Source organism: Tachysurus vachellii, chromosome 21, assembly GCF_030014155.1.
Source record: "Tachysurus vachellii isolate PV-2020 chromosome 21, HZAU_Pvac_v1, whole genome shotgun sequence".
In the NCBI taxonomy this organism is placed as follows: Eukaryota; Metazoa; Chordata; class Actinopteri; order Siluriformes; family Bagridae; genus Tachysurus; species Tachysurus vachellii.
The window spans coordinates 13432577-13455141 of record NC_083480.1 but is presented as its reverse complement, the minus strand read 5'-3'; the positions used below and the strand labels follow the sequence as shown (position 1 = coordinate 13455141).

The window sequence follows — 22565 nt, the reverse complement described above, 5'->3', positions numbered from 1 at the left end:
ATGTGAATCAGGTGGCTGGGTGGGGGGTTTTCCAGCAGCCATGGTGAATAATCAGGAGCAGGCTCTCTGTACCGTATAAACACCACACAGTGCTCAATTCCAGAAATACTGCTTTAGTAAACACTATGGGTTTACATACTGTATGATGCTTTTTTCAGCAGGGAAGAGTTGATAATGTTGCTCTTTTCTTTCCCCTGTTGCTTCAGCATGGAGAGTTTTTCCATTTCTGCTCCGATCCCCCCGGTCTCCCATATCCACATGAAACAAACCCAAATCCTGCAGGATTAGGGTGAAAATGCCAATAGAAATAACCAGGACAAAACACACACACAGCATCCCACAGTACAGTCCTCCCACCTCGCTGCTCAACCCCCATCTCAAACGAAAAAAAAAAAACTCTACCCAAGTCTGACTCACTCACTGAGCTGCTTCTGGAAAATATTAATTATTCTTCATCTTTTTGTTCTGTCCTGTTGCTCTGTTCTTTTGGAAGACAAACGTACATGTAAAAAATATTCCGTAAAGTCCTCGTAAGTCTGCATCTCAACCCTCGTGCACACTTTACATCTTGTGGGTTTTATTTTTGAACTTTTATACCACAAGGCTAATAAATGCTGAGGAAATTTAATAAAATAAGATACTTATTGTTATAAACAGAGCAAAACAATCGGAGGTGGAAATGTATCACATCAACCCAGCACTGATTATTTTCCTGTAACAGCACACCCTTAAGTGTGTGTGTTTTATATACAAACCTGAGTCTGTACACAGGGATTTGACATGATGGTGTGTGCTGAGTTGCTGATTAGCTCATATCCACACTTTCCTGCTATGTTTTCATACCAGAGCAACAAAAAAAAAAGAAGAAGAAGAAGAAAAGAAAAAAAAAAAAACTTCTTTTCTTCCAGACTCATACCTCTTGGAGGAATTTCAACCCCTAATTTAATTCCTTGCTCAGCTGGAGTCAGCCAGGTTTAAATTTCTGTTTTGGCACATAAGCCTTAATTAACCAGTTCATCATGCAGGGTTAAGCTGTCCTGAAATCTTTCTCCTCTACCTCGGTCTTTTTCCTTCCTGGTTTGGATCATCCATCTCTTTCTGTTGTTTCGAAACAAAATGAGTTTCGGAGCTGCTTCGGTTACAGAGTTAAGCTCGGCGAATGATTTCATTTGGTATCGATGTGTTGAAACAGAAAGACACCCTGCAAGATTTAAATGGGTCAGTTGTGAAGTATGCCGTGTTAAAACAAGTCAAAATGTGATGATAGTAACGTAGGCAATAACAATCGCAACATGATATAGTCCTCGAATTATTCCAAGCTGAGAGTCAGAAACACTTCCCTGGTGACGATTTTAATCAGTCATGGCTATTAGATACAGTACTGAATCTCGATTACACAACTGTTCCAGAAACTTTTTTTGGAGATTTTGGTGTCCTTGGATATGTTTATCTCATGAAGGCAACTCCACAGAAATCTCACAAAGCTCCAAAAATTCATTGCTAATCAGTTATTGATGAATTTGGCATAAACCCGGGCCTTTGTGCACGAACAGCCAAACTTTTCACCATCGACATCAGTGATTTCTAGACACAGGCTTCGCAAAACCACAAAATTGCCCTGTCTACCTCAGCCGCAACTAAAGTCCCGAAGTTTAATCTAGCACATGTTGGAAGGAAAAAAAAAGGAAAGAGCTTTCCGCTAATCAAACGCTAGACTGCAAAAGCAACCGAAGCCGTCCTGTCCTGCTCGACGCCTTAATGAGAAGACTGTCGGAGAGCTCGAAGAAGAGACGCATTTTAATTCCTCCTTCTTCGCTCAAACACACAGAAGGGATTTTGTTCTGCAGGCATCGATTTGCGGCTGTGTGTGAAAGCAGATCTGGAACGTTTGACCTGTGGTAGTGGGAGGGAAATCAATGCGCTGATTAGAAGAACAGATCAGATTTCTGATTAAAACCACAGCAAATACAAACAGAAAACTTCAGGAAGATTCCAGAAATTCCATCAAGTATCACAGCAGTGATATCATTGAGATCAATCTAAATAATATAAACAATGTAAACCAGTTAAAAAAAAAAAAACGCTTCTGTTCTGTGGTTTGAAATTTATATCGGGATTTTCTCTTCATATAAAACACAACAATTGAACAGACGTCGGTCTTTCGTGTTGGAAATAAGACGTGATGTGAAACCTTTATAAATAAACACTTCAACTATTTTAACTACAGGAATTATAGAATTGAAATTTTGACAATCTAAACAACATAATCAATATTTTTGGCTCACAATGCGTAAAATGTCAAAATGATGTCGAAAAACAAGCCACACAATACCCAATCTACATCTAGCCCACATATTCAGTGTTACACTTAATTTTAGGCTTTAACGCTGTAAAGGTTTATTATATTCTATCAGTTGTAAAGTGTGATTTTTGATTGTGTTCACATTTCCAAGTCATTAAGTAAATCGAAAGATTACACACGATTATCACAGACGTGTCACCTGAGCTGATTTACTTCTGTACGATTGGAGTGTGTTGATATGGTTTGCTGATAAAGAAAGTAAATCTGGAGATTATATCCTCTTGAGAAAACTGTAGAAGTTCATAAATATTTCATGCTTTCATTGTCACTAAGCACTTTATGAATTAAATTCACTATATTTGTATAGCGCTTTAAACAATGGACATTGTCTCAAAGCAGCTTTACAGAACATAAGAAATATAATTAAAAAAAGGTTTAATATTATACAAAGATTAATATTATACAAAAGTTGTACATAAGGTGACTGTGCTGAGGAAAAACTCTCTTAGATGGAAGAGGAAGAAACCTTGAGAGGAACCAGACTCAAAAGTGAACCTCATCCTCATCTGGGTGACACTGGAGGGTGTGATTATAAACTGTTATAAACCCCAGAGAGTGTTATATAATGTCCTTTATACAGTTATATGCAGTCTGACAATTAGGAGGTTGTTGTCCTCAAACACCACTCCTCAAAATATGCCCAAAGGTTTGTGGACACTTAACCATTAAATATTATCTCCAGGATAATGGCTTTGTAACAGTCTGTAACTGTGAAAAGTGCAGATGAATTTGGACTTTCTTGAGTAGCTGCATTTTTTGCCCCATTTTCAAGACAGATTAACATTAGAGGCTGATAAAAGGAACAATTTGTTATAGCTGCTATAACATAAGTGACAACAGGAACTCATTTGTTTTTCATATATTCCACAATGACAAATGTAACTATAAATGTTTTTTTTAAAGTCCTTCGTTATTCTTTCATGAATAAAAAAAGGAAGTCATTATGTTGGCTTTGTAGAAGCCAACATTCTGTTTTCCTATTTCAGCTTAGACAAAAATGTATAAAATTTAATGCGGCCTAGGGCTTTCGAGCCACATGCACCAAATTGGGATATGTTGTAGACCCTGGTCTGAAGTTTGTTGCTATTACTTTTCTAAGCGATCCGAGTACCGGTACTTCCACACTCACAACAATGAGGGGAACTTCCTCACGTGTATTCTGATGATGTCACGTGAAAATAAAAAATTTTGCACAACATGGGCATGTGACATATCAAAACACTCAGCACAATGAGGGGAACTTCCTCAGGAGTATTTGGATGACGTCACATGCTCGTCTCCACTTGCCTCCAAATGTTTTGGCACCCTATCTTTCTGTCCACTCGCCTCCAAAAGTAACACTGACCCTTATGTCCACTCGCCTCCAAAAAGCACCAACCTTTGCGAATACTCGCCTCGTCAAGGCCAACATCAAAGTTTGTCGTGACGAACTTTACAAATCTAGTTGACAAATTGCTGTGGTATAAGAGGAATAAAAAAAATTCTAATTAATATTCTAATTAATGATGCTTTTCCCTCAGCTGGTCAATCATATGAATCCAATTGCACGTCATTGCTACAGTGTGCTATTTCAGAGCCCTTATATAACTCCTCTGACCCAAGAGGAAGTAAAGGTTAAGCTCCTCCTGTCCAAAAACACTCATCAACTCCCTGAAGCCATGTCCCCTATGTCCAACAGCTCAAGCCAGCCTGACCCCGAGCTCCCAGCAGCTGCCCCCTCGCCGACCAACTGCACAACCTCTAGGTGTGTGTGTGTAGGGGTGGAAAAAGGGGTGTCGGGTGTGGGGGGTGGGGTGGGGAGGAGGGACTTGGGTAATACCTTACAGATGTGCAAAGCTGGAAGTCTTTCCACGCAGATAAAGCTGAAAAGCAAGACTTTCATGGCAAGAGGTAGTTATGGATATTAGGCATCATTTCAGTGGGTCGCCAAGGTGCATGAAGATTTGCAATATCAGCATATCAGAGAGGAAGAGAGAAAAATGAAGATAATTCTCTTTTCAAACCTGCTCAGGGATATTTATGTTAAATATTGGGTTAAGCATAACCTTTTTAGACTCACTGTTCTGAAAAATACTTTTTCTTTACCGTTTTTTGTTTTTTTTTTTCTTTTTTTTTTTCAAGTCAGCTCCTCAGTGAGGCAAAAACATGAAAGGATTATAAAAGAAAAGCAGTGTAGATTCTCAAAGATATGCCCATAATTAGATTCACTTCAGCTTTTCAGACTTATTATTAAATTATAGACTGTTTACTTTTTGTATTCAAGTTCTCTTCTATGACAAAACATGCATATATCTGATTAAACAGAACTTTTCCATATTTTTCCACATGGACAACGAATACAAATGGTTCACATGGACAGATACACAACACATATCCAACACATAACAAAAAAAATTTTTAAACACAATACTTTTCTGTTTGTAGACATCAAACCATTTAACTCAATCTAATTTAGCGATCCTGGAAAGCTGGCTTAATATAAAGAGGATTTTGACCTAGATGATCTCACTGTTGCAGTAGTATTGACAAAGACGCACCCTGAAGCCAGCTTCGATTAATAATGAGGAAGATTCTCCACTAAACATTGGCAATCATCACACACTGGTAAATTCCTCTAGAGCCAGGAGTTTCATCAGTTTATCTCCGAGCGACGTCTTTATTTTCAGTTCACTTTTTTTGCACGAGGTCTTACTATATGTGCTTTACCTGAGGACAACTTTTAAAGCCCCAGACCTGGACCAAACTCTATACTGTATGATAAAGATGAAGACCAGACCCCCTGGAGTTCAAGACATGTAGTAAGACATTTTTATAGGCTTGACCTTTTTTTTTTTTTTTTTTAAATATTGACCAATACCATGAGATTAAGATTCTAGCTCTAATACTGTGTGACTATCTATTCATCAATTTAATGTGATTCTTCCCTGTTCAGTTCTCAGAACAAACCTGGCTCACTTGTCATATTTGACGATTATTGCTAATGAGACATATTGTTAAAGTGGTGTAACAGTGGAGGCACGATAGTTTGTGTTTCAGTTCACCAGAACCAGATGAAAACTAGACCACCTGGAGTTCAGGAGGTTTTATGAGCTTGACACTTTTTATGTTCTTGACCAGACTCAAAGTTTAAAAAAAAATGTTTTTTCCAGGGTTCAGGATTTTTACCTCCCTAAAGGAGTTCTATTTGGAGTCCTGTATTGGGAAACATGTGGAATCTATCCCCAGAGAGGATTAGGATGCATACACATATATATGTGTGTGTGTGTGTGTGTGTGTGTGTGTGTGTGTGTGTGTGTGTGTGTGTGTGTATCTGTGTGGGGGGAGGGGGGTGTATACATGTACTTGTCAGATGATAGTAAGGTAAAAGCAGCAGGTGACCTTTCATTTCTAAGTTAACCATCTTGAAATGTTTTACAGTGTGTGTCCTTGAAGGACGACTCGATCGGTGTCTATATATGAAAGAAATCACAGAACTGTCAGAACAGAGCGCTGACTTAAATTCAGTGGCTGTATTTCCAGGGTGATGGTGGGTTCAAATAATGACTGAACACCAGGGGAAGACTGAAAGACCTTGGTATGCAGGGAAAATATCATTTGAGCTTGTGCTAAAATGGTTTGTAGTAAAATAAAGAGGTTTAAATCCATAGGTAATATAATCTAGCAGCCTATCAGTATATGTAACCTTACAGTAACTACATAGAATTTAATAGCTAATGATACAGTAGATACATATTGATTATTTCAAGCTGTTAGCAACTTGTGTACTTTGTATGTAAGTCGTAGCCTGTCCAATAATGACTCAGATCTTAATGGGTACTTATGCAGTTCTAGTAATAAGTAATATGTGTATACATTACAAATATGAGTATGTGAGTGTTTGAAAAATGCATAATATGCAATATTGCAATATCCATTGTCTTTACTGGTGAAACAAAGCTTATCTTTAAGTTTTTAAGGCAGCAGGTAAACTTTCACCATCTTGAAATGACTTGAGTGTTATACATTTCTACATTTCTAGCTTCTATCGCATTAAGTATTTCCTCATATTAATTACAATATTTAAAAAAATCAAGATCCAAGCCATGTATCATCTACATACCAGTTAATTATTAGTAATTACAGTTTATTTATATACTGTACTTATAAAATAAAAGTGTGCCCTAAATCTTTCTTCAGTAAATTTCAGTGCATATTTAATACCTATAATATCCTTTTTTTACTTGAGTCAATGCTGATTTGTTTGTTTGTGTGCGATTCTCAAATATGGATAGAATGAAAATCTCAATAATATTGTCTATCAGTATAAATTAAGTATATTCATGTGTTTGTTATGTAATTTTTTTATTTTGTTGTGATTGTGACTCAGTGTTTAGGGTTGAGTCTGCTCAATTCATAGCGGATCAAGTTAATTTGGCTCGAGAGTCTCTTTTGATGATTATCGCTAAGCAGCTATATACCCGCTCGGACCCACTGAGCTCACTAAAACTGTCAAACCAAGTAAAACTGTCAGAGGAGAGGCAGTAGTAAATGTTTTCATGCTCTGGATAAGGGGGTATGTGCAGATGGCTCAGTGCTCTGCCCCACTGGGACGCAGGTCTTTAAGGTTCTCACCTTCCAGCCCTGCCAATACTCATCATGGTGGAGATAAAACAGTTTCCTTTGAACTCCTATAGATATGAGAGTTGCACTCCCACCTCCTCAACTGCCCCTCCTTGAACCTCAGGCCTTATCTGCTTTCACTGAAGAGGGAGGCTCGAACCCCTGAACTAGGTATTGAGATAACAGTATGGACAATGTGAGCCATCATGCTGACAGGTTCATAAACCTAGCCTGGTCTGGGTGCATTTATCTCACTATAAATGAGGTGTGTGTGTGTCTGTGTGTGTGTGTGTGTGTGTGTGTGTGTGTGTGTAGGATCTCATGTAAAATTCCTCTTGTGTAGGCTAAGCAGCTCAGTCATCTCGCATTTTTTGGCTTTTTGTCCTTTCACTCATGTTGAATAAAAAATTTCGATCCATGTCGGGTAGTTTTACTGCACATGCTATATCTGTGTCACGGCCTGTAAAATTTACTGCAAAATTTAGCCTAAAATTTCACAGGGACTTTTAAAATCAAACATGTTCGACACGTGCATGTTATATTCGGTAGAACGTGGCTCATGCAGTGGTATTTTGATCACTTCATTTAGAGTTTGAAAGTCAGAAGCAGTCGCTCACAGGTTCTTACGTCATCCTCTGTATAACTCAATTTTCCCCATCGCCGTTGAAAGCAATATAACGGAACAAAGCCACGTTTTATAGTCTCCCGTCTGCCCTGAGCCATTTTGGCAGCATGAACAATCGGACGGCACCATGCGAGCGTGCCGTTTGGCCAGGTCTCAGGATAACATCAGCGCGTGGCCTTCGGGAACTGGGCAGGAGACGGCGCGCGGAAATAAATAGCTGGGTTGAAGTCATAAGCAGGCCAGCTCCTCTGTTTGCTAGTCAGAGGTGGTCCTTTTCTTACGTTCACGCTCTGAGTCTTTCCCCTGCCTGGCCTGCCAGCGCTGTCCCACGCCGCCCGTGCGGTAACCATGCACGGAAAGAATAACAACCACGAGCCATTACAGCTTCATACTCGAACGCCTGCACACACTAGAGTTTTTTTTTCTCAGCAGTGGGACGTTGAAAAGAAGGATAATAAACCAGATTCCTCAGACTGTCCCACGTGTAAGTCATATCATAGCGCGTTTAAACATCTGAAGGCTGCTAATAGCTGCTGGAGCATAACAGCCGTGATGACAGGTGGGTGTAAAGTGTACTAGTGTTTGACACAAGACTGAGTTTTCTTCATTCAGTGAGCTCAGACCTCAGGCACTCCTAATTATCACTTTATTCTAACGGAGTCCATTAATCAGAGACAATAAAACACTGAAGACAATAAAAGAGTGAATCCTCAATCAGGATTTTTAACATCGGTTGCTACAAAGATTTAATCTTTCATATGCCTCTCATAAAATCAGCCCTCCTGGACACATATTCTTTATATCCTGCATGATGTCATCTGCACAAGGTCTTCCAATGCGGCTCATTTCTAATGATGTTTTACACATTTAGCTATTTTATGACTGTCATTTGTGTCTTAGAGGTGGGATATGGCCTTCACGCACACGGCGATTTTTCTGTTTTTCTCTGTTCAGCAGCACGGTCCAGATTTCACACGTTCCTCAACATAAATATATTATCTTTTACGCTGAGGTCTCACTGCAGCTGAGCTCACAGCGAAAGAATGCAGGTTCTTTTCCTCATTTGTGTCAGTAAAAAAAGGAGAATAATAAACTTAGCCTTAATTGGAGCCGACCTCTGTGTCACCTCAGTGTCGGAGCATTAATAAGGATAGATGTTTTATTTGTTTAACATCCTGGCATCACGGTATTTTAAGACTGATCAGAGGTTACTGCTATGTGCACATAAATTGGACACAGTCAGTCCGTCATGATTATATGCCTCGTAGGGGAGACTTTCTCCTGGCAAAGCCTGAATGTTTATAGACCGTATCTCTCTGTACTCGCTAAGACCATAACTCTCCATCCACACCCTGACTCCCATTGACTGCATGAGGAAGCATGATGTTTAAAGGAAACAGTGACAGGGTGAAGTCATACAGGAATCCACAAACGCATGCGTCTTATTATCCAGCTTGCAGCAGGTGCTTTACACGGTGGCTTAGTTGTTAGCACGTTCGCCTCACACCTCCAGGGTCGGGGTTCGATTCCCGCCTCCACCTTGTGTGTGTGGAGTTTGCATGTTCTCCCCGTGCCTCGGGGGTTTCCTCCGGGTACTCCGGTTTCCTCCCCCGGTCCAAAGACATGCATGGTAGGTTGATTGGCATCTCTGGAAAATTGTCTGTAGTGTGTGATTGCGTGAGTGAATGAGAATGTGTGTGTGTGCCCTGTGATGGGTTGGCACTCCGTCCAGGGTGTATCCTGCCTTGCGCTCGGCTGTGTTTTCCGGTATAAATTTCCCGAACTGTATTGAAGAAACAGCCCACCTGGCACAGGAAGTTTTCAATGTTACCACAATTCCCATTTTCCAAAAGCAACGATGCTACATTTCTAGAGAAAAAAAAAATTCAAATACAATATGTATCGCTGTCAGAGCCGGGTCTGCAGAGACCCTTTCATGGTTTCAGCTTTGAGCAGCGGTTTGTGCAGCAACGATTTTGCTTTCACAGCTGCTAAACTGTGGTCCAGGTGGACCTCCGCCTTGGCTAAAACCTGAGCAAATGAGAAACCCCTCAGAGGCTGAAGGTGAATACCATAATCTGAAGGGAGAAGGGAAAAACTCGCTAATTGATATGGGGGTAATTCCCGTTCCTGCTGTCTAATTGAGGTGAGGATAATCCCTCGGTTCTGAAGTGCTTCCTAAGCTCTTTTACAGCCGCAGTTCACCTTCGTTTGCGGAGAGCCCATGGGTTTCTTGGCTAAATGTGGAAGTACACTGTTAAAGGGAGGGCTGACCACATTATTTTTCAAGGCGTAAAAGAGCAATATGGCAGCAAATGGATTATATCAGACCACCAACTTTACAGAAAAGTAAAGAGTAGTAATGTGTAATACAAGAGAAGTAGTTTAATGGGCTTAAACCAGAAAAAAAGGCCTTGTTTGGGAGAAATATGTTTTACATGGTATATGTAAGTGGATAAAAATCATGACCATTGTATTACAAGGCTGTGTTTGGTATTTTGGGTAAAAAAAAAATACTTCAGCTTCCTTGCTTTTTGAATACTTTATTCATTTTTTGGGTGTTTTAATTTTTCCAGTGCGTTTGAGAAACTAATACAATCTAATTTAAAAAAAAAATTATTTATTTATTTTCATTATTAGATTCTATCATCCATTATAGAGGAAGAATACAGGAATGTGATGCTGAAAAAAAGTTTGCTGAATTTATTTCATTTAAATGTATACTTCACTTCCATGAAAGTGAATTGTGTAACTTTAATGTAGTCAGTTTTTGGTCATCCAACATGCTTTGACTGTGCATTTTCAAAGCCCTGAATAAAATTAAACACAGAGCTCACGCCTAAGCTGAAAATGAAACCAAAGACACTGGTGTTTTGCAACAGATACATTACCACTGTGCTTCTCTTTCATGCATGTTTCAAAGAGCAAAGTTTAATTACGATAGTTAGCACAAACGTCCTGAGGGATGTGGTAGCTCAATGGGGTTACAGGTCTGAAGGTTGTGAGTTCAAACCCCAGGTCCACCAAGCTGCCCCTGCTGGACCACTGAGCAAGGCTTCCCTCTCAATTGCTCAGTTATATGAAATGAGATAAAAAAAATACATGTTGCTCAGGATAGGGGCATTTGCCAAACGCTGTAAATGTAAATATCTTCATGAGTGAGATTTCCCACTGTAGCTGGTGTACATTAATACTACATGAATTACATTCACTTTGAGAATCACACTCGCTCTACATCAATAATAAACTTGTTTAAATTTTAAAACCTTGACCAATCATTTTCTATGTTGTATTGACACAAGCACCAAAAGGTAACAATTAACTTTTAGCTGAAGATTTCCTACATTCGCTCTACAAGAGTCATAAGAAAGTAAATGTACAAAACAGGTACAGTACAGGTCTACTGTACTCAGCGGGATAAACGATCTGGTACATTAGGAAGTCTTCAGCATAGCAGTAAGCTAAAAATGTCACATTATCATATTGAATGTTAATATTGTACAATTGTAATATCGTTTGTAAAGAAGTGTGTACTTACTGTACTTGTGTTTTAATATTGTTAAGTGTTTAACTGTAAAAAGTGACTTTTAGTGTCATTTAAAATACATTTTTAAAAAAAATAAAGCCTACAGAAAAGCAAATATTACCATTATGTAATATTAATCTATAATGTTATGATCTTTCTCTGCTGTTTATTACCAGTTATTTAGTTATTTAATGAGTTATTTTCAGATTTCAACAAAATATTTCCTTGACTTAGGTTGAAAATTTTAAGTTTCTATATATATATATAGAATTTTGCACATTCTGTATGTATTAGTTTTAGCTGGAATGTCAAACTTTGCTGTCCAATATCTCATTAAAAAATGTAAAAATAAATAAATAAACAAACACAAAATAATATCCATGTGTGGCTACAGGACAGAGCAGTGTATTTGTTTAAACCTGGAATACACAAAGGTCTCACAATCACATATCAGATGGCTTCTGTGCTCTGTGATCTAGCAATCGTATATCTGCGTCAGGGACATTCTGCCGTTCACAGCCGGGGAGATGCCAGAGCTGAGCTAAGCCCCACTTCAAAGAGTTAACCTGATCCCTGATCCCTGGCAAAGCACAGGGGGTGTTAAGGTAACGTTCGCCAGTGAGACTCTGGGATGTGAAGGGTTGTGGGAAAAGTGTCAAAAACAGCACAGGGGAAAAGGAATGAGGTCAGGACTAAAGCCAGACCCAGAGCTGGACCTGTCAGGCTCACTTTCTGTCATTTATTTGAACAAAATGATGCAAAAATGAGAGCTGAACAAAGATCAGGGATCAAACAAAACCTTTAACACTGCTCTAAGATTAAAAAAAAAAACTGATATAAACGAGAGCACTATAGACTATACTAAGCCTTGTGTTTATGTGACCTAACCTCCCCACCACCACCATCCACACACACACACACACACACACACACACACACACACACACCCCTCACATCCCCAAACTATCAATAATGACATAATATTGGTTTGAGTAGATTAAGATTTAAGCTGTAGAAACATTTCATTTATAAATTTAATATCAGAATAAGCAACATTTAAGACCTGAGGCTCTGCTTCTTGTTATTGTTCAAATCCAAGATGAAAAATATGGTTGAGGAAGTAGCATATAGCTGAGTCATGGACTGAGATATGTACATTTCCTTTATTGAATTACCCTCTTTAATTACCACTGAAGCACAGGAAGTAGAGATGGGAATCCAAGGTTGCGTAACCACTAAGCCACTAAATCATTTGTCCAGAATTTTTTTTTTATTTATTTTTATTTTTTACGGGGCAGAAATGTAGCACATGCCAGTAAAACAACTTATAAAGTGAACTATTTATGATAATTATGATTGAAGATCTGTAATCTAGCATTTCTCTGATTAACCCGAAATCAAGCATCGCGTTAGTTCTGGCAGGCCTCGTCGTCAAGCGTGCATCAGCTGTTAATCAGCTGTCCACGACACGCACCAATCCGGTTACGACATCCATATTACCCGACCATTTAAATTCCCATTCACTGAGCCGCTTTCTAGCGCGTTGCCACTGCTGCGATCTAAACTCCCTCCTCTAACCCCGACTCCACCATGCCGGAACCCGTGTTCGTTGTACCAGTTTACGTCTTAAGTCTCCACATATTATTTATTTATCCATTTATTCATTTATTATTTGCAAAAAAAAAAAAGTAAAGAAAAGTTATACGGGGGTCTATTCTATTTTCTAGTTGCTGCTCTCCCCGCTCTGTCCATGCATGCGCACGAACGGGCGCGTGGATTCCTGCCCCGAACAGAACCAAACCGGCAACACTAATGTTGCGCTGCAGGACAAAGGCGAGTGAGGATCCAAATGCAGATTTTCAAGTTTTAATAGTCCAAAACACAAGAAACAGAAGAACAGACAGGCAGCAAACAGGGCTAACAGGACACAGGAATAGGCACACCAACATCCAACATGAGACAACGACCAACACCAGGGAAGTGAACAAACAGAGTATAAATAAGAGACAAGGACCAATCACACAGCAGAACTAATTAAAGACAAAGACAAGACACCTGAAGGAGTACAATGAATGTCCATGGAAACCAAAGAGTGGGCGGGGCAAACAATTAACCACAGGAAAAGACAGCAGACAGAAACAGGACAGAAACACAGACAGACTCATTACAGAGCCCCCCCCCTAGGAGTGGATTCCAGACACTCCAACGCAGAACTGGAGGGTGGCGGAGCGGAGGCGGAAGCGGAACAGGGGGCGGGAAGGCGGGCCAGGTCCACGTGGCGGAGCAGGAGGCCAGGGCGGAGCCGGCAGAGCAGGAGGCCAGGGCGGAGCCGGCAGAGCAGGAGGCCAGGGCGGAGCCGGCAGAGCAGGAGGCCAGGGCGGAGCCGGCAGAGCAGGAGGCCAGGGCGGAGCCGGCAGAGCAGGAGGCCAGGGCGGAGCCAGAAACCAGGGTGGCGCCGCAGGCAGGGTCAGCGACCAGAGCAGGACCGGAGACCAGGGTGGCGCCGCAGGCAGAGTCAGCGACCAGAGCAGGACCGGAGGCCAGGGTGGCGCCGCAGGCAGAGTCAGCGACCAGAGCAGGACCGGAGGCCAGGGTGGCGCCGCAGGCAGAGTCAGCGACCAGAGCAGGACCGGAGGCCAGGGTGGCGCCGCAGGCAGAGTCAGCGACCAGAGCAGGACCGGAGACCAGGGTGGCGCTGCAGGTCGGGCCAGAGACCATAACGGCGTTGGCGGCCAGGGTGGTACTGGAGGCGCTTTGAACCTGTAAAGACGGACAGGAAAGGGAGAGACTGACAGAGACAGGGAGACAAAGCTGGGGACCGCTGGTTCCGTCGACCCGGTCGGTTCGGCTGGTTCTGTCGACCTGGTAGGCCCGGCTGGTTCTGTTGACCCGGTCGGTTCCGTTGACCCGGTCGGTCCGGCTGGCTCGGTTGACCCGGTCGGTCCCATCGACCCGGTCGGTTCGGCTGGTTCTGTCGACCTGGTCGGCCCGGTTGGATCCGGTGTTTCAGCGGGTTCGGCAGGTTCGGGCGCTTCGGCAGGTTCGGGCGCTTCGGCAGGTTCGGGCGCTTCGGCAGGTTCGGGCGCTTCGGCGGGTTCGGGCGCTTCGGCGGGTTCGGGCGCTTCGGCAGGTTCGGGAACCTCAACAGGTTCATGTGCTTCAGCAGGCTCGGGCGTTTCAGCAGGTTCGGGCGTTTCAGCAGGTCCATGCGCTTCGGCAGGTTCATGCGCTTCGGCAGGTTCATGCGCTTCGGCAGGTTCTGGCGCTTCGGCAGGTTCTGGCGCTTCGGCGGGTTCGGGCGCTTCGGCGGGTTCGGGCGCTTCGGCGGGTTCGGGCGTTTCAACAGGTTTGGGCGCTTCAGCAGGTTCATGCGCTACAGCGGGTTCAAGTGCTTCAGCAGGTTCGGGCGTTTCAGCAGGTTCAGGAACCTCAACAGGTTCATGTGCTTCAGCAGGCTCGGGCGTTTCAGCAGGCTCGGGCGTTTTGGCAGGTTCAGGCGCTTCGGCAGGTTCAGGCGCTTCGGGTGCCTTCGGTGCTCCAGCCGGTGCCGTAGGGATGCCGGCCGCCCGAACCGACGTCATCGGGGTGTCCGCCAGCTTGGCGATCAGCCGGTTCCCCCGGGCCTTGCCCGAGCTTTCCGGTCTGGCACCCATGTGGACGGGTTCGGTCACTGGTGTGCACAGGTCTGGGTCGGACCGAGGTACTGTAGGGGCCTCGGGCGTCCGTGGCTGGCCTGGCTCCGCAGCCCACGGACCCCGATGCCTACTGCCCCCCCCCAAAAAATATTTAGGGCCGGTGTCCGACTCTGTCCTGTGCACGGTTAAGGAGGACCCACCCAGGAGCAACGCTACGTTGGCCAGGTCCGAGAAAGGCCCCACCTCTCGGCCCAATGGCACTAGGTAGCGCAGCCCGTCCTTCAAACCATGCCTGAACAGGTCCTTGAGGGCCCTCTCCCCAAAATCCACCTGGTTGGATAAGTCCAGGAATACCTCCGTATATTCCTCAATAGGGGAATCTCCCTGACACAAACAAAACAAAATTTCTGCTGGATCCATGTGGTTGGTCGTTCTGTTGCGCTGCAGGACAAAGGCGAGTGAGGATCCAAATGCAGATTTTCAAGTTTTAATAGTCCAAAACACAAGAAACAGAAGAACAGACAGGCAGCAAACAGGGCTAACAGGACACAGGAATAGGCACACCAACATCCAACATGAGACAACGACCAACACCAGGGAAGTGAACAAACAGAGTATAAATAAGAGACAAGGACCAATCACACAGCAGAACTAATTAAAGACAAAGACAAGACACCTGAAGGAGTACAATGAATGTCCATGGAAACCAAAGAGTGGGCGGGGCAAACAATTAACCACAGGAAAAGACAGCAGACAGAAACAGGACAGAAACACAGACAGACTCATTACAACTAACTGTATGCATATCATCTAATAAACTCTCATTTGACAAAGTGGTCCTGACAGAAATGTACAGAAAATGCATTTCCTTTTTTATTTTTGAAAATTTTCTACCAATTTGATCTTGGCGAATTCCCACCAGCAGCCAGCATTACACTACCAAACTCACACACACACGGCTACGTCACATTTAGGTGACTGTGTTTCTGTTGCATCCTTCGTGAGCCATCTTGACTTGTGAGGAGGTTTGCAGTTGCCACATCTTGATATATAAGAATAAAATAATATATGCAATGGACATTTGGTTTATAAACAGCAAAGCCTTTTTTATTCCAAGAACTCGAGCCAGATTGTCATTCCTCATATGCTTCACACACCAATGTACACATCAATCATCAGATGGATGAGATCAGCTAAATTAAACTACTCAGAATAATAATAATAATAATAATAATAATAATAATAATAATAATAATAATAAAAACCTTAAAATGTACAATTACAAATAGTCCCAGTGTTTAGATGAACAAACTGCACAATGTGTAAAATATATGAAAGTACACTCAGAGGAACTTGCAGCTCACTTTAAAGGCCAATGTGGCAGGATGCACATGACATCTTTAACAGCACAGGGGACTAAATTAAGATCAGCAAAATGCAAACAAAAAAAACACTCATCCCAGGTCTTATATGTACATTTAGAAAGGAAAAACAGAAAAGCTCCCTATCAGGGTTTTTTTACACAGACACTGAGAATCCTCTGGCTGGTAAAAACAATATTTTGGAGGTCATGGCTTTTCTATGTTATGCACAGCAATATACATATGAAAGAGAAAACACAACAGCAGAAATCAGCGGCGGAACTGTCGTGTGTGTGTGTGTGTGTGTGTGTGTTTGTGTGTCAGTTCAAGAGAGTGTCAGTCAAGTGTCAGTGTCAGTCAAGAGAGAGAGAGATCACAGTAAAATGACATATCCACCATCCCCATTCCAGCTTGGTCAAGTTCTGAATTTTTTAGTGTTTTCTGAATATTCTGAACTTTTTACTCACCATTTAAAAACTTTTCTACAAATCTGCTCAATCTGTTATGCTAAGCTGCGTTCACAAGTGCATTTTTCTATACATCATAACTGCAATGTTCAATGCTGATCATCAACACAAGGCAATGTGCAAAAATTACACTCCCAAGCCGGCAAACAGTCAATCATTTTTAATGGGCTGATCTAACCTTTTTGGACATGTGTCAGCGAATAGAAGCGAATTGAATAATCATAAGAAATGTTTCCTCAGTCACATGGATGTTAGGGAGGATGGAGGAGAAACTAATTAAGGCTGTAAGCTCACATCCAGAAGTCTATTATAACAGTTTGGCACATTCGTCCTCTGCACACTTCCATTAAAATCAAGCTCAACACTCCGTCCCTTAATGCTATGCAGTGAGGGAAATTGATTATTTGCAATGCCATGCCTTGGCTCCGCTTGTCCCCTCAGAAAGCGAAACGTCACTCTACATCAGTACAAAGTTCTTCTTGGTTCTTTTCTATCCCAGTGGGCGTGGTCTCTTCCAGGATGGCTCCGCCCCCATATCTACAGGACATGACGACTCACTGTTTGATGAGGATGATGTAGTTATGTAAATCACATGCTGTGGCTTTCACCATGTCTCACCTGATCTTAACCCAATGTTAAACATGTGTAGGAGAAACTGTTTTTGATAAATGTTAAAGAGAAACATGAACACTAATGTTGCCCCTGTGCTTGGCTGAATGACCCTATAAGTCAATTTTAATATATTTAACGTTGCGTCTTCTGTATATGTTATAGAAACTCTATCCATCTTTAAAACCTGTCACATTGCTGATCTCACCTGTAATATCACATTCATAACCATTGCGATTGCCTGGGATAACGTGGTCAGTGGTAATGATCTCAATTTTTTCCATAAGTTCAGAAAAAAAAGAATGAAAAGACAAAAGGAGGTGATGAGAAATGTGAGAAAAAGAGTAAAGAGCTCTGTATTGAGACAGGAAGGTGCTTTCGCCCTCCTGCACTCGTTACTCTTTCACTTCTCCTTTATTCTTTCTTTCTCTGAAGCTTTTGATTGTATTCATTCTCTCTTTCTATCCTTCTCTCTGACGCTCTTTCGTTCATCCTCTTCTCGTTCTCAGACGTCCGTCTCGGTCATATTCTCTACATTCTGTTCAGACTTGACCTCTTTCATCGGCTCCTCTCCTCTTTCGTTTCGTTCATCCCTTCTTCCTGCCACTCCTCCACTCCTTCCACCTTCCTCCATCCTGCTCTCAGGATCCAGTGGCTCTTCTTTCACCCTGATCACGCTGGCTGGGGTGCTGGAGGTCTCGTTCTGGACGCCGCTCTCTAAGTGAATGCTGCTGCTGCTGCTGCTGCTGCTGTGGCTCCGGATGACTCCAGCAGGGGGCAGCGTGAGCTCCAGTGCTCTCGCCTCCTCGTCCTCCTCCAGGTGAGCGGTGGGGTTCCTCAGCTGCTCGATAGACTGTGATAGCACCTACACACAGTACAGATTAAGGGTTTATTACTTTATCGTTATTTGATCCTGTATATAAAAGACATGGATCCAGCTAGAAAAGTAAGGACAGATTCACCATCTTTCTGAGTCCTTTTAAAAAAGTAGGGAATTAGCAAATATAATCCTGTCATAAATCTCATCTGTCAAGAAAAAACACCTACAAAATCCATCACTAATGTCCACCATTTCCACTGTTACTTTTTCGATCATTTTCCATCTTGTCTCTTTGTGTTTTTATGGTGATTTAGAAACCAAATATGAATATTAATGAAGCTATAATTTTACACATACCTCATTCACCACACACAAAAACACAAACTTTAGCAGTTGGGCTAAAATATCTAAAGAATTATAAATGATAAAACCCTTCTGGTGTGATGGCACTGAAAAATAATCAATGATTTGGTGAATTCTCCTACAAACAGAAGCTCACAATGTAATTTCACACCAATTCGTGAATTTCTGATTTTTGCATATATATCGAAGTACAACATATTGTAGGTCTGTTGTATATAAATTGTTATAAACACCGTGAATCGTAATTCCAATTCTTATCAATTAAAGTTGATAAGACAAAGAAGCACAGCTTGTCATGTTAAAACCCTTCTGTCCTGAAAAATTAGCAAAATTATTCCATTCATACCGTCTAGTGATACTGGAGACTCCTTCCAAACATGTTAAATAAACATCTCCTCACTAACAACTAAAACTAAACCAACAATTGCATGTTTTTAATTCGTTAGGAGTGTAAATAATGTATAAACAGTGTATCAGAATCGGGAATTCAACACTGCCATAATGTAAACGTGAATAATTTCCCATGAAATGGCATAAATAAATAAATAAATAAATAAATAAATAAATAAATATTTTAATCCTAAATAATGTGTTAGAGGAATTTTATTACTTTACCAGTTTTGAATATTACGTTTTATTCAACTTAGCACATATTCTTAATTCCAAATCTCAATCCTTTAGATCCTCGCACACTTTAAAAACATATATATTTAAAAGCACTTGTATTTATCGTTTTAATGCAGTAAAGTTATATCCATTTTCTCTAGGACAAGGGTCATTAATAGATGATAGATAGAAAAATAGAAAGATTTCAATTACCAATAAAAAAAAACCTCTTGACACTTGGTACACATGTGTATGTGGGGTTTTATCCCTTGCATATGTAAATTCAAACAGTAAAAAATCAACACGAACATAAACTTGAACCGTAGTTAATATGTTTAAATATATTTACTTTATAAATATATGGTAATGAACATAATTCACTTTAACGTTTCACAAACCTCATTTCATTTCATATAAATATATCTAACTTTCACTTAGGTTTTTTTGTGGTTTTCATCATTTAAACTGGTTGTATGTCTAAAAGACTGAATGCTTTTAACTTGATCCTGAGGGATCTGAGACGGGGGAATTCAGCCGCTTGTGCTCGTTTTTACAAGAAAAGATAAATTAAACATGTATAGTTTGAGAGTGTTGCCAGCTTTTCTCTCAGGCCTTCAGGAAATGAAACTGAGGTACCAGGCTCAAGAGGTGGGGGGAGGGAGGGAGGGAGAGAGAGAGAGAGAGAGAGAGAGAGAGAGAATGAGAGAGGGAAGGACGGAGCAGGGAACGCATATATCTATATATATATAGATGAGCTGTGGTATACATAGAGAAAAAAAAGACTGAATGAGAGAATCAATAGAAAAGGAAAGAAAAGAAGGAGCAGGAGAATGGAAAGGTAAGAATGTGAATAGTGGGGCGGAGAAAGTAAGAAAAAAAGAGAAGAAAGAAAGAAGGAGGGGAAGAAAGGTGAGGCCCTGTTAGTGTGGCCCCAGTGTAAACATCCTGCCAGGATTTATCCACTTCCTGTCTCGTTTGGGCAGCAGCGAGGGGCCTTTAATTCGCAGTGCCTTTAAAAGCCCTGTGCTCTTATAAAAAGGCCGTCAGGAGCAACTCAACTGAGGGCTCGTTAACTCACCTGGTGTGTACACACACACACACACACACACACACACACACACACACACACAATTTTAGAGGAAGAATTGTGAACAATTTAAGAACTAAGGTGTTCAGAGATTCACCGGAATGAGAACAACACCTTTCAGGAACAACTCTCTAGTTTGTATTAACACTGTGATAATTATATATTATATAACATTGTGATATATTAAATGACAAAAGCGGATTACATTTTATTTGCTATTTACTGTTAGCTGTGTAACTATACGTTAACATTGCTTTTTAAACCAGCCACGTCCACGCAAAGCAGATTTTTTAATGCTTTGAACATTTTTCAACTAGCTGCAAGTGACATGCCACTAGAAGCATGTGTGAAAAGATCTCCTGTGACTCACAACAACAAACTAAACACTTGCAATAATGTGCAGCTTTACCTTTCGTGACAAACTGTTGATATATTAAGATCCCTCATTAGCTTAAATGTTACTTTAGAGAGTTAATCATCCTGTAAATTGGTTTTGTTTGACCGGTAAGTGATGTTCAATATGACAAGTTCGACCTCAGTAACTCCTTGTCCACTGAAAAGTCCCTACTTTAAAGCAGCTGGTGCGCAAATTAATATCTTTATATTATTCTTTATAATAACCTTTTGTTCCAATGTTTATGTTCTGTAAAGCTGCAGTTGTAAAAAGCGCTATACAAATAAATTTCAATTGAATTGAATATATACGTCCAAAATATCTGTAAAGAATTCTTAAAAAAATAAAATAAAATGATGGTGTCGATCTAAAGCTAACTAGCAATTCAGTTTAGGATATCTATAAAAGTAGTGTATTCAAATTATGATATTAGCTAGCTAGTTATGTCTTATGTCTTGCCGGCACTAGTCAAATTTATTAGAGTTACATACGTCTTAGCTGTTAGCCCAACAAAATGCTAGTTTATGAAATATTAAGCGATGAATTAGATGATTTATTTCACATAAGTAAGAATAAAAAATAAATCATGTAAATTCCTGGGTGGATCGTATCTATGACATGAGCTGCAAAGCAGGAAATAAAAATAAGAAATCCATGAAATAATCTCAGGAATAAGCCGAGGACAAGAAGTGCTAAATAAAACCACTGTGTGATCTATAGAATTAAAAGTGTCATGCACAACACACGCTCATCTTATCATATAAATAATGATAACAGACATAGGAAATAAAAGAAGTATTTTGACATTTCCAATGATAGCAATTTACATTTAAACGATTAACATTCACTCCTTTACCAATCTCCTCAACCACATTTTTTCTCTCTTTAAGATCTGGCCTTATAAAAACCAGATCTACTGGGAAAAATGCAGGATTCTGATTGGTTAATCCCGTTTCTAACTATAGTGGCTGGTAGTCAATAAAAATAAATGTTAGTAATTACTGCTGAAATGTACATTATCTGATGTGAATGTGTGTTATGTTAACCAACCCGGAATGAGGATTTGAACTGTCATCAAATAATTTGGTTGGGGTTTAAACCCGAAATAGCCCACCACATACCCCTGCCCCTCACCAGTGATGCCCCTGCTGGTTTCTCTGACGCAAATGCTTCAAAGGGAAAAGGTTAAAAAATTCCTATATTGCAATAGTACAATCAGGTGAGTACTCAGGTCTGGCCTTTAAACTCTATAATCATTATATTCCCATCTTTAATTCAGATCACGTATATATGTTTCTAAAAGGCCTTCGCTTTTGTTTTCCTTTAGAAATTCACTGCGGTAACCCACAGGTATGCAGCATTATAAAATATCCTAGGCTGACTCATGGTGTCACTCCAGACTGTCACACAGCAGTCACTATGAGCTACAGTACCGCAGAGTTAGTGCTTTTCCAGACCTCACACGCTCACCCGTCTCGTTCGAAGCCCTCTATGAAAAGACTTTGGCCTGAGTGAAATACCAGCGTTAATCCGGGCTGAGATACCTGGTTCATGTGGACCTGCTGGTGGTATTGCTTTTGTTTCTCCACAAAGTTGTGGTGCTGCTGCTGGAGGACGAGTTGAGCCAGAGTGCTCTGGGGAAGCGGCGCAGACTGGGTCCGGTTCAGGGGCCGGTGCCGAGGCAGCCTGGGACGAGATCCTCCGCCTGAGCGCTCCTTCATCACCAGAGGAGACTGGGGAAGAACTGAAACACTGCCTGCAAGCCGACAAAGAGAAACGGAGAAAGAGAGAATGAGAATGAGTCTGTTCTCTGAAAACCAGTGGTATACTGTGGTTTCTGTGGTTTATACCTGATGTGTAACTATGGTTACCAAACGTGATACTGTATGTGTAACTGTGGCTACTAAACCACATAACTACAGAACCATGATTCACTCTGGTACTGCAATACCAATTACGTTTATCTATAATACAGCCATGATTTTATTCTTGTCCATTATTCATTATTAGCTTTTCAGGGGCAGTGGTGCCTCATGTGCTTAAGGTTCTGGGTTGTTGATTGGAAGATTGGGGTTCGAGCCCCAGCACTGCCAAGCTGCCACTTTTGGGCT

The 22565-nt window shown here is 41.2% G+C and overlaps 1 protein-coding gene across 4 annotated transcripts in view; it reads right to left on the bottom strand.

The window, feature by feature from the left end:
• Positions 1-15827: 15827 nt before the first annotated feature.
• Positions 15828-22565, bottom strand: part of LOC132864009 (histone deacetylase 9-B) — a 48545-nt gene continuing 41807 nt past the window's right edge. For all 4 annotated transcript variants that reach the window (XM_060897184.1, XM_060897183.1, XM_060897181.1 and 1 more), the window contains 2 exons: positions 21999-22210; positions 15828-18049 (listed from right to left, as the gene is read on the bottom strand). In XM_060897184.1, coding sequence (XP_060753167.1) covers positions 17690-18049; positions 21999-22210 — 572 coding nt within the window. In that variant the 3' untranslated portion in view covers positions 15828-17689. The remainder of the gene's footprint in view (positions 18050-21998; positions 22211-22565) is intronic.